We start from the raw sequence: 15,000 nt of genomic DNA, 5'->3' as shown, positions 1-15,000 counted from the left end.
CCTGAAAATGGGAAACATCTCAATGATCTAGGCTACAAATGGCCAATAACTTTTTAAAAATAATCTGTAACCCACACTTGACCACACCGTGATCTTGACAGTTGACGAGGGTCAACCAGACTTACGTTTTGTCTGCCTATCATCAAAACGTACACATCTGTACAGTTTCAAAGCTCTAGCTGGCTTCAATAATATCAGAGAAAACCTCGGCGTAAAATGTTTTCTTCTACGGCCGACCATCTGCTCATGTATAAGACTCTCCTGTTCTGTCAGGTGAGTCAAAAAGGATTAGGGCTCTATCTCGTTACCCTCCAGTCGTATTTCCCGCTCCAATTAAGTCCGTAGGGAAGGAAGGAAGGAAGGAATGAAGAAAGGGAGGAAGTACCTCAGTCGGTCAGTCATTCAGTAAGTCAGTCAGCCAGTCATTCCATACAGTCGTTGATTCTGAGTCAGTCTCTCAGTCAGTTAGCTAAGGCATCCAGTCAGTAAAGGGGAAAGTGAGTAAGTACGTAACGGTTAGCTAGCAAGCAAGCAGACAAACAAGCAAGTTAGTAAGCCTAAATAAGTTATAACATATAAATTACCATCATAACTGAGAGACTTTGGGTCACTGCTGAAGCACCGCGGACCGCCCGAATGACTCTTTCCGGAAAACAGCGACGTCATCAACGAAGGCTGGGGCCCATTGCCGGCGGCCCAATCGAGGCTCACGTTTCCATGGAAATACATGCCCGGAATCTGGATGGCCGACGAGCCCATGGGAGTAGCAGGGGTGGTGCGGACGGGTGCGTGTTGCTGTGTCTGCATCCCTTGGGTGGATGGAGCCGGAAGTGACATCTTTCCACTTGGAGGCAACACTGTTCCAGAAAAATAGAAAACAATTACCAAAAACATGACGTCATCAAAAAGAACTATCAACAATCGGAGAAAAACGGCACAAGGAAAGGGCCTCAAGAACGTCTATGTCAGTTTTCATACAGATCCATCAAGTAGTTTTTGGCTCACGTAAGTGTAGCCTATGCGATCGTAACTTTGTCTGTCTGTGCGTGCGTGCGTGCGTATGTGCGTGCGTGCGTGCGTGCGTGTGTATGTCTGTGGTAGAAACTCTAACATTTGAAGACGTCACATTACATTGACGTCACATTATGACGTAAGAGGGTTAGACGTCACGCGAAGGAAGTACTGAAAGTCTCGGTCATTATTATTTTGAGCGGGCCGAGACTAGTTGGCAGTCGTGTCCCTGTAAGTAGGCTACATGCAGACAGACAGATCTAGATCTAGTGTCTCGCTTTCTTGCACAGTTTCACCTATGCTCTTTCTCTGTGTGTGTGTGTGTGTGTGTGTGTGTGTGTGTGTGTGTGTGTGTGTGTGTGTGTGTGTGTGTGTGTGTGTGTGTGTGTGTTACTGTTTGTCGATTTCTTACGTGAGCCTTGATGGCTTCGCCTCTTGTTGAGATATACTTTCCACACACGTCCACACAAACTTAGGGAGACAAACCTCCCCTCCGCCCTCTTCACACAGTATTTTGATCAATTTTTATTTCAATATGGTGTATTTTGGATCAGGTGTTTGAATGTTTGAATGTTTTGCCTGTGTTAGTACGCTTGCAGCTTGTATTGATGTAGTGTTTCGTTGTTCACTTGTGTGCTGAATGCTGCTGCACATGCTTTTTCGCCTTGCTTTGTATGTATATCTATGTTTTTTTTCATTGTAAAGCGCTTAGAGAACGTAAGGCGCTCTATACATCTCCCATGTTATTATTATTATTAAAACATTTAGTCAAGTATTGACTGAATGTAAAAACTGGAGGTACTGTTGACGCCCTTCTTCTTCTTCTTCTTGGCTTGACTTTGCAAACGCAGATTTTAATGATCATCATCACTACAATCGTAATCGTCATCTTCTTCGTCGTCGTTCTCCTCCTCCTCCTCCTCCTCCTCCTCCTCCTCCTCCTCATCATCATCATCATCATCATCATCATCATCATCATCATCATCATCATCATCATTCTCGGCTTTTCGAGTGACTCACAATTTTCATTCAAAACTTATCATAAAACGCAGGCTCCCTCCACTGGCTTGAAAAGTATCTGAGACACTGAACCAGAAAGAACAATTCTGATAAAGTGGTACCTCTATCTTAAGACCTCCCAACATCTGAGAAATGTAGGGCTTAAAAGACAAGGAGTCTGAATCCTCTACTACGCAAACACTTTAGCATCGCCAGTGGGAGATTGATTCAGTGTCGATGGAGGTAATTGTACTGACGCAATAAACCAAACGTCTGAGAAAGGGAGGGCCCACAGTAGAAGAAGTCTTATACTGAAGGCTCTCCTTAATTGAACACGAATTGGATGGATTGGATGGATAAGATTTACAGTCCAGTGAGGTTACCCTCATGGACATTCGGGCTGCTTTCTTCCCGGGGAAAGCGAGCTGCCATACATACGGCGCTACCCATATTTTTTTTTCCTGCATGCGTGTATTCATGTTTCCTGAGACTTAATGCCGTGTGAGATGGAATTTTTTTTTTACTTTATTCCAAGTCCCACGGGTATTTGATGGACATTTTTATCTATGCCTATACAATTTTGCCAGGAAAGACCCTTTTGTCAATCGTGGGATCTTTAACGTGCACACCCCAATGTAGTGTACACGAAGGGACCTCGGTTTTTCGTCTCATCCGAAAGACTAGCACTTGAACCCACCACCTAGGTTAGGAAAGGGGGGAGAAAATTGCGGCCTGACCCAGGCCTGAACACGCAACCTCTCGCTTCCGAGCGCAAGTGCGTTACCACTCGGCCACCCAGAAGGTGACTTCGCGAAGACTTAGCGAAGTCTTTTTACCAAAATTAATCAATCAATCAATCAATCAATGAGGCTTATATCGCGCATATTCCGTGGGTACAGTTCTAGGCGCTCTGCAGTGATGCCGTGTGAGATGAAATTGTATACGGCCAGTAGATTGCAGCCATGTCGGCGCATATTTACCTTTCACAGCCTTATTCCAAGTCACACGGGTATGGTAGACAATTATTAACTGTGCCTAAGCAATTTTGCCAGGAAAGACCCTTTTGTCAATCGTGGGATCTTTAACGTGCACACCCAATGTAGTATACACGGGGGGTGGTTCGGACACTGAAGAGAGTCTGCACACAAAGTTGACTCTGTGAAATAAATTTCCGCCGAACCTGGGATCGAACTCGCGCAGACAGCGGCCAACTGAATACAAATCCAGCGCGCTACCAACTGAGCTATATCCCCGCCAAAGCTTCCTGTAGCGAGCTTCGTGGAGAAAACTACGCAATATCGACTGTGCCCAATAAAAACCAGGCTTTACGTCACAACAGAGGTACGTTCGACTGTACCCGTGACATGCAAGGTAACTCACCGTGACCTTGGTCTTCTGTGTTGTGGTGACGGCCCTGTTGGTATTGTTGTTGTTGTTGATGTTGCTTCTGCTGCTTTCGCCACTTCGCACGCCTGTTTTGAAACCAGACCTGGACACACGTATTCGCACAACTGGGTATTAACATTGACATACATACTCGAACAATACACAGCTCTACTGATACTGTATGGCAGCAACAGCAACAATAATACCCTAACATCGTGTACTCTTTTCAGTTTAGGACTGCTCTGAAGTACTAATACAATTGTTTGCCGTTTCTGTCAGTGTATATTTGTTGAAGTCAGACGTATTTGTTGTCCCGTAAACACATTTTCTATAGTAGCCACTCTGCTGTTGGAATTGTGGTGATGGTGTTGTTGATTATACATATACACATATGTACTACGTATCTGGAAGAGGATCCAACGTGCAAGAAGGGCTTTTACGAGTAATCAAAGCTTTGCACGACCATTCCAGCAGCGCAGTGCTCTTTCAAAAACAAATAGGAGACTTTTTTAAAGACAACAGTCGGTGTCAGACAGGGTTGTCTACTTTCCCCAGTCCTGTTCAACCTGTTCATAGAAAGGATCACCCAAGAGACTCCCCAAGACCACCACACTACCATATCAATTGGTGGCAGGCCAACATGCAACCTTCGGTTCGCAGACGACATTGACCTCATGGGAGGAAGTGACGCCGAGCTCCAGCACCTCACGAACAGACTCGCTGCAAGAGCAAATGCCTCCGGGATGGAAGTCAGCACAGAAAAGTCCAAAGTCATGGCCAACAGCACAAAAACCACCAATGCCACCTCCAACATCACCATGAACGGAGAGCCACTGGAAGAAGTGTCAAGCTTAAAGTACCTGGGAGCCACCCTGTCAAAAGACGGCACAAGCACGGCAGAAATCCGCATACGGATCGCCACAACCACAGCAGCGATGGCCAGATTGAACAGGGTGTGGAAGATATAGAGCAACAAACAACAAAAGTGAAGCTCTTCAAGTCGCTAGTCTTCTCCATCCCACTTCACGGCGAGACTTGGACACCGCAGAGATGTTGGACACCACAGAGATGTTGGACACTGCTGGATGTTGGACACTGCTGGATGTTGGACACCACAGAGATGTTGGACACTGCTGGATGTTGGACACCACAGAGATGTTGGACACTGCTGGATGTTGGACACCACAGAGATGTTGGACACTGCTGGATGTTGGACACCACAGAGATGTTGGACACCACAGAGATGTTGGACACCACAGAGATGTTGGACACCACAGAGATGTTGGACACCACAGAGATGTTGGACACCACAGAGATGTTGGACACCACAGAGATGTTGGACACTGCTGGATGTTGGACACCACAGAGATGTTGGACACCACAGAGATGTTGGACACCACAGAGATGTTGGACACTGCTGGATGTTGGACACCACAGAGATGTTGGACACTGCTGGATGTTGGACACCACAGAGATGTTGGACACTGCTGGATGTTGGACACCACAGAGATGTTGGACACCACAGAGATGTTGGACACCACAGAGATGTCGGACACTGCTGGATGTTGGACACCACAGAGATGTTGGACACTGCTGGATGTTGGACACCACAGAGATGTTGGACACTGCTGGATGTTGGACACCACAGAGATGTTGGACACTGCTGGATGTTGGACACCACAGGGATGTCGGACACAGCTGGATGTTAGACACCACAGAGATGTCGGACACTGCTGGATGTTGGACACCACAGAGATGTCGGACACTGCTGGATGTTGGACACCACAGAAATGTTGGACACTGCTGGATGTTGGACACCACAGAGATGTTGGACACCACAGAGATGTTGGACACCACAGAGATGTTGGACACCACAGAGATGTTGGACACTGCTGGATGTTGGACACCACAGAGATGTTGGACACCACAGAGATGTTGGACACTGCTGGATGTTGGACACCACAGAGATGTCGGACACTGCTGGATGTTGGACACTGCTGGATGTTGGACACCACACAGATGTTGGACACCACAGAGATGTTGGACACTGCTGGATGTTGGACACCACAGAGATGTTGGACACCACAGAGATGTTGGACACCACAGAGATGTTGGACACCACAGAGATGTCGGACACCACAGAGATGTTGGACACCACAGAGATGTTAGACACCACAGAGACGTTGGACACCACTGAGATGTCGGACACAGCTGGATGTTGGACACCACACAGATGTTGGACACCATGATATGTTGGATACCACAGAGATGTTGGACACTGCTGGATGTTGGACACCACAGAGATGTTGGACACCACAGAGATGTTGGACACTGCTGGATGTTGGACACCACAGAGATGTTGGACACTACAGAGATGTTGGACACCACAGAGATGTTGGACACTGCTGGATGTTGGACACCACAAGAGATGTTGGACACCACAGAGATGTTGGACACTGCTGGTTGTTGGACACTGCTGGATGTTGGACACTGCTGGATGTTGGACACCACAGAGATGTTGGACACTGCTGGATGCTGGACACCACAGAGATGTTGGACACCTCAGAGATGTTGGACACCAAAGAGATGTTGGACACAATAGAGATGTCGGACACTGCTGGATGTTGGACACCACACAGATGTTGCACACCACAGAGGTGTTGGACACCACAGAGGTGTTGGACACTGCTGCGAGACTTAGACACCACAGAGGTGTTGGACACTGCTGGATGTTGGACACCACAGAGGTGTTGGACACTGCTGCGAGACTTAGACACCACAGAGATGTTGGACACCACAGAGATGTTGGACACTGCTGGTTGTTGGACACTGCTGGATGCTGGACACTGCTGGATGTTGGACATCATAGAGATGTTGGACACTGTTGGATGTTGGACACCACAGAGATGTTGGACACCACAGAGATTTTGGACACCACAGAGATGTTGGACACCACAGAGATGTTGGACACCACAGGGATGTTGGACACCACATAGATGTTGGACACTGCTGGATGTTGGACACCACAGAGATGTTGGACACTACAGAGATGTTGGACACTGCTGGTTGTTGGACACTGCTGGATGTTGGACACTGCTGGATGTTGGACACTGCTGGATGTTGGACACCACAGAGTTGTTAGACACCACAGAGATGTTGGACACTGCTGGTTGTTGGACACCACAGAGATGTTAGACACCACAGAGATGTTGGACACCACATAGATGTTAGACACCACTGAGATGTTGTACACCACAGAGATGTTGGACACCACAGAGATGTTAGACACCACAGAGATGTTGGACACCACAGAGATGTTGGACACCACAGAGATGTTGGACACCACAGAGATGTTGGACACCACAGAGATGTTGGACACTGCTGGCCGATGACGAACGTAGAATCCAGGCATTTGAGAACAAGAACACAGAGATGTTGGACACTGCTGAATGTTGGACACCACAGAGATGTTGGACACCACAGAGATGTTGGACACTGCTGGTTGTTGGACACTGCTGGGTGTTGGACACTGCTGGATGTTGGACACCACAGAGATGTTGGACACTGCAGAGATGTTGGACACCACAGAGATGTTGGACACCACAGAGATGTTGGACACCACAGAGATGTTGGACACTGCTGGATGTTGGACACCACAGAGATGTTGGACACCACAGAGATGTTGGACACTGCTGGTTGTTTGACACTGCTGGATGTTGGACACTGCTGGATGTTGGACACTGCTGGATATTGGACACCACAGAGATGTTGGACACCACAGAGATGTCGGACACTGCTGGATGATGGACATCACAGAGATGTTGGACACTGCTGGATGTTGGACACCACATAGATGTTAGACACCACTGAGATGTTGGACACCACAGAGATGTCGGACACCACAGAGATGTTGGACACCACAGAGATGTTAGACACCACAGAGATGTTGGACACCACATGCAGAGATGTTGGACACCACAGAGATGTTGGACACCACAGAGATGTTGGACACTGCTGGCCGATGACGAACGTAGAATCAAGGCATTCGAGAACAAGAGCCTGAGGAAACTGCTGGCCGATGACGATCGTAGAATCAAGGCATTCGAGAACAAGAGCCTGAGGTAACTGCTGGCCGATGACGAACGTAGAATCAAGGCATTCGAGAACAAGAGACTGAGGAAACTGCTGGCCGATGACGAACGTAGAATCAAGGCATTCGAGAACAAGAGCCTGAGGTAACTGCTGGCCGATGATGAACGTAGAATCAAGGCATTCGAGAACAAGAGCCTGAGGTAACTGCTGGCCGATGATGAACGTAGAATCAAGGCATTTGAGACCAAGACCCCCCACCATAAAGACCATCCCCTCCTCATCGTGGTATGGTGGTGAAACAGAACCAAGCTATGCCGTCGGAAGAAAATCACTGAAATTTCACTGTCCCTAAAACGTGGGGGTGTTTTTCATTGTGAGAAGTATACCGGTAGGGTTCTCCCATGGCGGACGGGTTGGTTGCTGGCTAACGGGGCTCTGGTAAAGACGGAGATGTGCTGGATAGTACCGGTGTGACGGCACAGAGGCCCAAGGACACAAGCGGTCATCTCAGCAACCTCCAAACGGGCAGACTGGACTCGACAACCATGGTAGGTAACCAGTCTAGGAGAAGGAAAACTCCGAAATAAAACCACGGGCAGACCAAGCTCAACAGCCCAGGAAGGCAATTGGTCTAAGGGAGGGACCCCTGATCAACGTCCATGGCCGAAGCCGGAGATGCGGGACCCCCTGGGTGCCAAAAAGCGCTGCATCACGCAAATCACAAAGTGAACGACGAAGAAGAAGAAGACCAAGACCCTGAGAAAACTGTTCCGAATACCACACACAGAGCACAAGACCAACGACTACGTTCGAAGCCTGGTCAAGAGCTTTGTGGGCCCCCAAGAACCCCTGCTGGCAACCGTCAAACGTCGGAAGTTGGTCTGGTTTGGCCATGTCAGAAGGCATGACACCCTCTCCAAAGCCATACTACAGGGCACTGTCGAGGGAGGACCCCGATCGAACAGCCTGGTGAAGGGTTTCTTCCTCCTCAGTCCTCATGTCCCCCAACGACTTCAACAGTCAGGGGACTAATGATGATGATGATGATGATGATGATGATGATGATAAAAAAAAAGTATTATTTTGGGGGGTGGGATGAGAATGGGTTTCCAAAATATCTGTAAAAGATGCTATTAACGGTGACTGGTCGTATTATGATAAGCACATAGCTTACCTTTCCTTGATAACAATTAATAACCAACCACCAAACCAATCTTTGTGCTTGCTTGTGCGCACTCATACAATCACGTAAACCTGTTAGAAGCCGTCAGAAGCAGAGTGGCGCAGTTGGAGCGTGCTGGGCCCATAACCCAGAGGTCCGTGGATCAAAATCACACTCTGCTAACACTTTTGTTTCTGCCTGAATATAGTACACCCGGCGGGCCAGTCACGTTATTGTTTTGTACTTCGTTGCTAATACTTTTGTTTCTGCCTGAATAGTACACCCAGTGGGCCAGTCGCGTTATTGTTTCCACCCAAGATGCAGTAAACCAGTCACGTCACTGGTTGAAATAACGTTTTCTCACCTCCCCCCCCCCACCCCCCCCCCCCCCCCATACCCACCCCCGTGGATCGAAACCACGCACTGCTAAACTGTTTCCCCCTGCCTCATCCAGTGGGCCAGTTACGTTATTGTTTTGTACTTCGTTGAGAACAAAAATCCTCTGAATTCCAAAATGAAAACTGGGTAGATGAAATACATGCAAAGCTAAAGATGCACTATCTGAGGGTCTAGACAATGACTCACTGACACCTCCCCCAACGCGCACCACCCCCCTCCACCCCCACATAAACTTTTACACAACCACAAACACACTATCCCCCAACACGCACCACCCCCCTCCACCCCCACATACACTTTTACACCACCCCCCTCCCACCACAAACCCCTACACCCTCCACCCAATACCACTACCATCTACACCCCGACTCAACCAACCCCCCCCCCCCCCCCCCCCCCCACTCCACCAAAACTCACCTGAACTCGAGCTTCTGTGAGTTCCACTTTCAGCGCAAGTTCCTCGCGGAAGAATACATCAGGGTAGTGGGTTCGCTGGAACGCTTTCTCAAGTTCTTCCAACTGTCCGCTTGAAAACGTAGTGCGGTATCGTCTCTGCTTCCGTTTTGTTGGAGCTGAATCTGTTTTTCATAAAAAGACCACAACCCTAGATTGCCGCATGAGTGTATCCATGTGTGTGTGTGTGTGTGTATGTGTGTGTGTGTGTGTGTGTGTGTGTGTATGTGTGTGGGTGTGGGTGTGGGTGTGTGTGTGCGTATGCGTACGCGCCTGTGAGCGTCCGTCGGCGTGTGTGCGTGCGTGCGATCCAGTGTGTATGTGTGTGTCATTGGGAACATCCGTTTGTGTGGTGGTATGGATGAAAGTGTTCGAGTGTACACGACGAAACAAGGCCTCTAGCTTCGTACACTGTAACATTAACACACTATTTTGCACAGATCAAAAAAGATGGCTTCTCTTTCGTGGAGAACATACTGTCAAAACATTTTTCTCTCCAAACGAACATTCTTCCACAAGTCTGCAGAACCCGCATTCCAAACATCTACAGCCCGGCAGCTGCATTCTGTACAGAGTGAGAATATGTTGATGAATTACAGTGGAACCTCTCTGTAAGTACCACCCAAGGGACCGACCAAAAGGGATCGTTACAGACAGGTGGTCGCTGCGGAAAATGTGAATGAAACAGGGGGGAAATTAAATCGTCGGGGATTCCTTTGCGTGGTCGTTGTGGGCAGGTGGCCGTTATTGAAAGGTGGTCCTTAGGACCGGTTCGACTGTATCTTTGTGATTGATATACGTACCTGTATAACGCTGCAAAACCGATGCAGCAAATAATTCTCATTCTGTTCAAGTGGAAGAATGCTCTTATTTCATGTAAACATTGTGAACACTTCTGTTTCATTTAATGTACATAATCCTTTACGGGGCAGGAAGGTACCATTAATTAACACCAGCCTCATTGTGATAAACCCAGACCAGCAGAACAAATTAAAAAAAACATTTCTTAATCATTACAGCACTATCTGTTTAAATGGGAAAAAAGAACCTCTTTGCATGACAATGCTTACAATAGTGATGACAGTGTGTGTAATTACTGTGGCTAAAAGAAACACAGAGATAGGCAAGCTTATAATTTTACTAGAATTTGTTCGTATTTACTGAAGCTAAAGAGACAGAGAGGGGGAACATCAGACAGACAAATGGACAGACAGACAGAATATTAAAAAAAATATGACAACAATGAAAGAACAAACTATGAGGAAAAAAACAAAGAGAATAAAGAAGGAGAAATAAATTAATAAAAAAAGAAAGTGAGAAGCTTACAGCAAGCCTATTTCTTTTGCCACCGACTATCAGTTTTAATCATCCAACCCATCAGTTTTAACAATCCTTTTACGGATCAGAAAGCCTAGGATAAAATCTGAAAACATGAGCCTCTTGGATAGTGCGTGCCTTCCTCGTTTAAAAAAAAAGAAGAAAAAAAAGTGTAAATAATGCCACTTGTTTGGCCAAACTCCAAACAAAAAAAAAGAGAGGAAGAAGTAGGAGAAGGTGGAAAAGCGTGGGTCAGTCATATCTAATTACAAGAGCTTAATTGCATGTCGAAGAGTCAAACGGACAGGGCTTCTTTCTAATTAGTCGAAAAACTTTGCAGGTTTCTTCTGCACGTGCGAGCGACACGATTGTCAGCGAAGATAGCGGTGCCACCAGTTTGACAAGAAGAAAGGGGGTATGGGGTGGAGAAGGGGGAAGTAAGAGGGGGGGGGGGGGGAGAATCACGAAGCGGAGGAAAGAGAGGGGGAAGAGGGACAGAGCAGTGTCACCTGTTTGTCACGAAAAGGGGTGTGCGTTAGTGGAAGAAGGATAAGGGAGGGGGGTGGTACCGGAGGAGATAGAGGGAGAGAGAGGTTGCGATGGGAAGGGTGGTGATGTGACGGGGGAGAGAGAGAGAGAGAGAGAGAGAGAGAGAGAGAGAGAGAGAGAGAGAGAGAGAGAAGAGAAGAGAGAAGAGAGAGAGAAAAGAGAAAGAGAGAGAGAGAGAGAGAAGAGAGAGAGAAGAGAGAGAGAGAAGAGAGAAAGGAGAAAAAGAGAGAGAGAGAGAGAGAGAGAGAGAGAGAGAAGAGGGAGAGAGAGAGAGAGAGAAAGAGAGTGGAGAGAGAGAGAGAGAAAGAGAGAGAGAGAGTGGAGAGAGAGTGAAAGAGAGAGAGAGAGAGAGAGAGAGAGAGAGAGAAAGAGAGAGAGAGATCCAGTTCCCCATCACAGGCAGTCAAGGTGTTGATTGTTAGTATATGATCAAGCGGGGAGATGCTGTGATCCCATGTGACATCCTGGCCATATCTAAGATGGTTAGCCCAACTGTTTTCACGAGAAATAGTGTACCTTTAAGAATCATACATGCTCACCTTGTTGTTGCTCGGCAGTTTGGACACCAGCGTTGTCACGGTAACGAGTATTTCCGCGACTGGTACCACTTGTGGAGAGGGTGGGGGTGGAGGTTGCTGTCGAATTTCTGTAATTGTTCTTGCTGTCTCGTTCATTGTTTTCTGGGATAGGAAAAAAAACCTTGACGAAATTTTTAAAAAAAATGCAACTAGAGCACACGGTGCAAGTCTGGCGGGCCAGATGTCTATTTGACTCTCTGGATTAGAAAAGACTAATTACTGTATAAACTGAGACACTCTCCTTTTTTAGGACCAACCGGTGTGACCACCAGGTCTGACCGCTAACAGTGAATCAGAACATGGGTCATCATCCGGAGAATTTGTTTGTTTGTTTGTTTAACGCCCAGCCGACCACGAAGGGCCATATCAGGGCGGTGCTGCTTTGACATTTAACGTGCGCCACACACAAGACAGAAGTCGCAGCACAGGCTTCATGTCTCACCCAGTCACATTATTCTGACACCGGACCAACCAGTCCTAACACTAACCCCATAATGCCAGACGCCAGGCGGAGCAGCCACTAGATTGCCAATTTTAAAGTCTTAGATGACCCGGCCGGGGTTCGAACCCACGACCTCCCGATCACGAGGCGGACGCCTTACCACTAGGCCAACCGTGCCGGTCATCATCCGGAGAAGTCGCCTTTAGAACTAAACAATGAGTTAGTTTACTTAAATCGTGAGAGTAAGCGCTTGGAAAGTACAATGGCCATGGCCATGTTGGGTTTGATGCGTGCATGCCTGGTTTTCTCCTGTAGATGGGTGTCGGCACAGGAGGTCTGCCCGCTGTCCTCAGCCAACATGCTCCGTCTTCATGGCAGCTCAGGTTGTTTATCGAGGTTCTCTCCTCTAGATCCGCCGTGTTTCGCCTAGGGGCTTGCGCTGCCTAGTTGAAAGGGTCACCTCGTAGAGGATGTGGTCATAGACCACGCACGGTCGGTCTTGGGATAGGGAAACGTTATGCTAGTCCGGAGGGATTACGCCACAAGGGCCACCTCGCGAAGACCCAGGGTCCTAGACTAGGGAGGTCCAAGGGGGAGCACCGGGAGGGCTACCCCTCTACCCGCACCTCCAACACAATCCCTTCCCCTGGTAGCTTCATCCCCAAGGAGGAGACAGAGCTACCTGCAACACCCCAGAAAGTACAATGAAATGTAAACCAGATGGGCAAATGCTCACAACACTCATTTTCCCCATACGCACTAATGTGCATCAAAAAACAAAATATCTGCTGCTCTAAAACCTTGCAAGTTCAAGAAAAAGATCATTCTCTGTTTACTGACCCGAACTCGACCCCACTGTGACCTTGGAATGTTACCAAGATCCAACAAAGATCGTTCTGTCTCCCTGACTATCTTTGGTCTTCCTTACTTTTTTATCCTTTCTTTATTTACTGGTGTTTATTTCTCTCAGAAAGATCTCATCTGTGCGTACGCTAATTTTCTTTTATTCTTTCTTCCTGTAAAAATATAAACAAGTCGCGTAAGGCGAAGTAACAACATATAGTCAAGCTGTCGAACTCACAGAATGAAACTGAACGCACCGCTTTTTTCACCAAGACAACATACTCGTAGTTTCGTCAGTCCACCGCTCGTTGCACAGGCAGTGAAATCGACAAGCCATGCAGAATAGTGCGGTAGTGGTCGCGCTGAGCAGGATAACACGCTTTTCTGTGTCTATTCTTTTTAGCTTACTGAGTTTGTTTTTAATCCAAACATATCATATCTATATGTTTTTTGAATCAGGGACCGACAAGGATTAAGATGAAATTGTTTTTAAATCAATTCCGGAAAATTAATTTTAATCATAATTTTCATATTTTTAATTTTCAGAGCTTGTTTGTAATCCAAATATAACATATGTATATGTTTGGAATTAGAAAATGACGAAGAATAAGATGAAATTGTTTTTGGATCGTTTAATAAAAAAATAATTGTATTTACAAGTTTACGATTTTTAATGACCAAACGCATTCATTAGTTTGTAAGCCACCACGCTGAAATGCAATACCAAAGTCCGGCCTTTGTCGAAGATTGCTTGGCCAAAATTTCAATCAATTTGATTGAAAATTGAGGGTGTGACAGTGCCGCCTCAACTTTTACAAAAATCCGGATATGACGTCATCAAATTGAAAGAAGAAAACACAATCCGGGGATATCATTCCCAGGAACTCTCATGTCAAATTTCATAAAGATCGGTCCAGTAGTTTAGTCTGAATCGCTCTACACACACACACACGCACAGACACACACACACACACACACAGACACACATACACCACGACCCTCGTCTCGTTTCCCCCTCTATGTTAAAACATTTGGTCAAAACTTGACTAAATGTAAAAAAGAAAAGAAAAATAGAACAAAGTAAACAGAAAAGATTAAATAAAGAAAGAGAGAAATTTTTTTTTTTTTTTTTTTACAGCGAAACATTGAACAACACGATCTGAAATGTAAAGAAAGAGAATCGCTGAAAGGGAAATTGGTTAACCTTGTTGGTGGTATTTTTAACTAGGACTGAATGCAATAGACTAACAAGCAGATATAATTATACAACTTAGACAAATCTTTACTGCGCAATGTACTACTTTTCTCCCGAAGATAAGTTGTGTGCTGTACAAAGACGATCAACATTTAAGATCAACCCTTTAAGATACATCGCACTGTCTACTTTTCCTGCGTGGTGGACGCGAGATCAATTTGGTCTTTTGTCTTTTGGACGTGATGGTTTCTTAAATCTCTCAGCACTTAGAGCGTACTCCTTGTTCGAAAATAATGCCATCATATATGAACAATCTTCATAACGCTCACCTGATGCCCTTGGAGTTCCCATGGTGAACTGATCCATGACCTCCGTGTCGTGACCTTGACATTCCGTCCCGGCCCCCATGGAGGTGTGAAGGAAGGTGGAGATGGAGGGGGTGAGAAGTCCACTCAGACAGTAGTGGGACACCTGCATGCACAAGTCTTGAGATGTGTATTCCTGTACAACTTTTATTTTAGTATTGTCATCTGTGTTTAAACTGTGTACGAGCACGGTCTCAACGCCTATTGAA

General features: G+C 46.7%; 1 protein-coding gene across 1 annotated transcript in view; it reads right to left on the bottom strand.

Annotated features, from left to right (window-relative positions):
- The window catches only part of LOC138982624 (retinal homeobox protein Rx3-like), a 20,948-nt gene that overhangs the window by 2,393 nt on the left and 3,555 nt on the right, over window positions 1–15,000 (bottom strand). Inside the window, exons 2-6 of the mRNA XM_070355954.1 lie at window positions 14,756–14,897; window positions 11,908–12,048; window positions 9,467–9,627; window positions 3,391–3,499; window positions 585–857 (exon numbers count right to left, since the gene is read on the bottom strand). Of these exons, the coding sequence (XP_070212055.1) occupies window positions 585–857; window positions 3,391–3,499; window positions 9,467–9,627; window positions 11,908–12,048; window positions 14,756–14,897 (826 nt within the window). The remainder of the gene's footprint in view (window positions 1–584; window positions 858–3,390; window positions 3,500–9,466; window positions 9,628–11,907; window positions 12,049–14,755; window positions 14,898–15,000) is intronic.

This window comes from Littorina saxatilis, linkage group LG12 (genome assembly GCF_037325665.1).
Source record: "Littorina saxatilis isolate snail1 linkage group LG12, US_GU_Lsax_2.0, whole genome shotgun sequence".
NCBI classification, from domain to species: domain Eukaryota; kingdom Metazoa; phylum Mollusca; class Gastropoda; order Littorinimorpha; family Littorinidae; genus Littorina; species Littorina saxatilis.
This window is presented reverse-complemented; position numbering and strand designations above follow the sequence as displayed.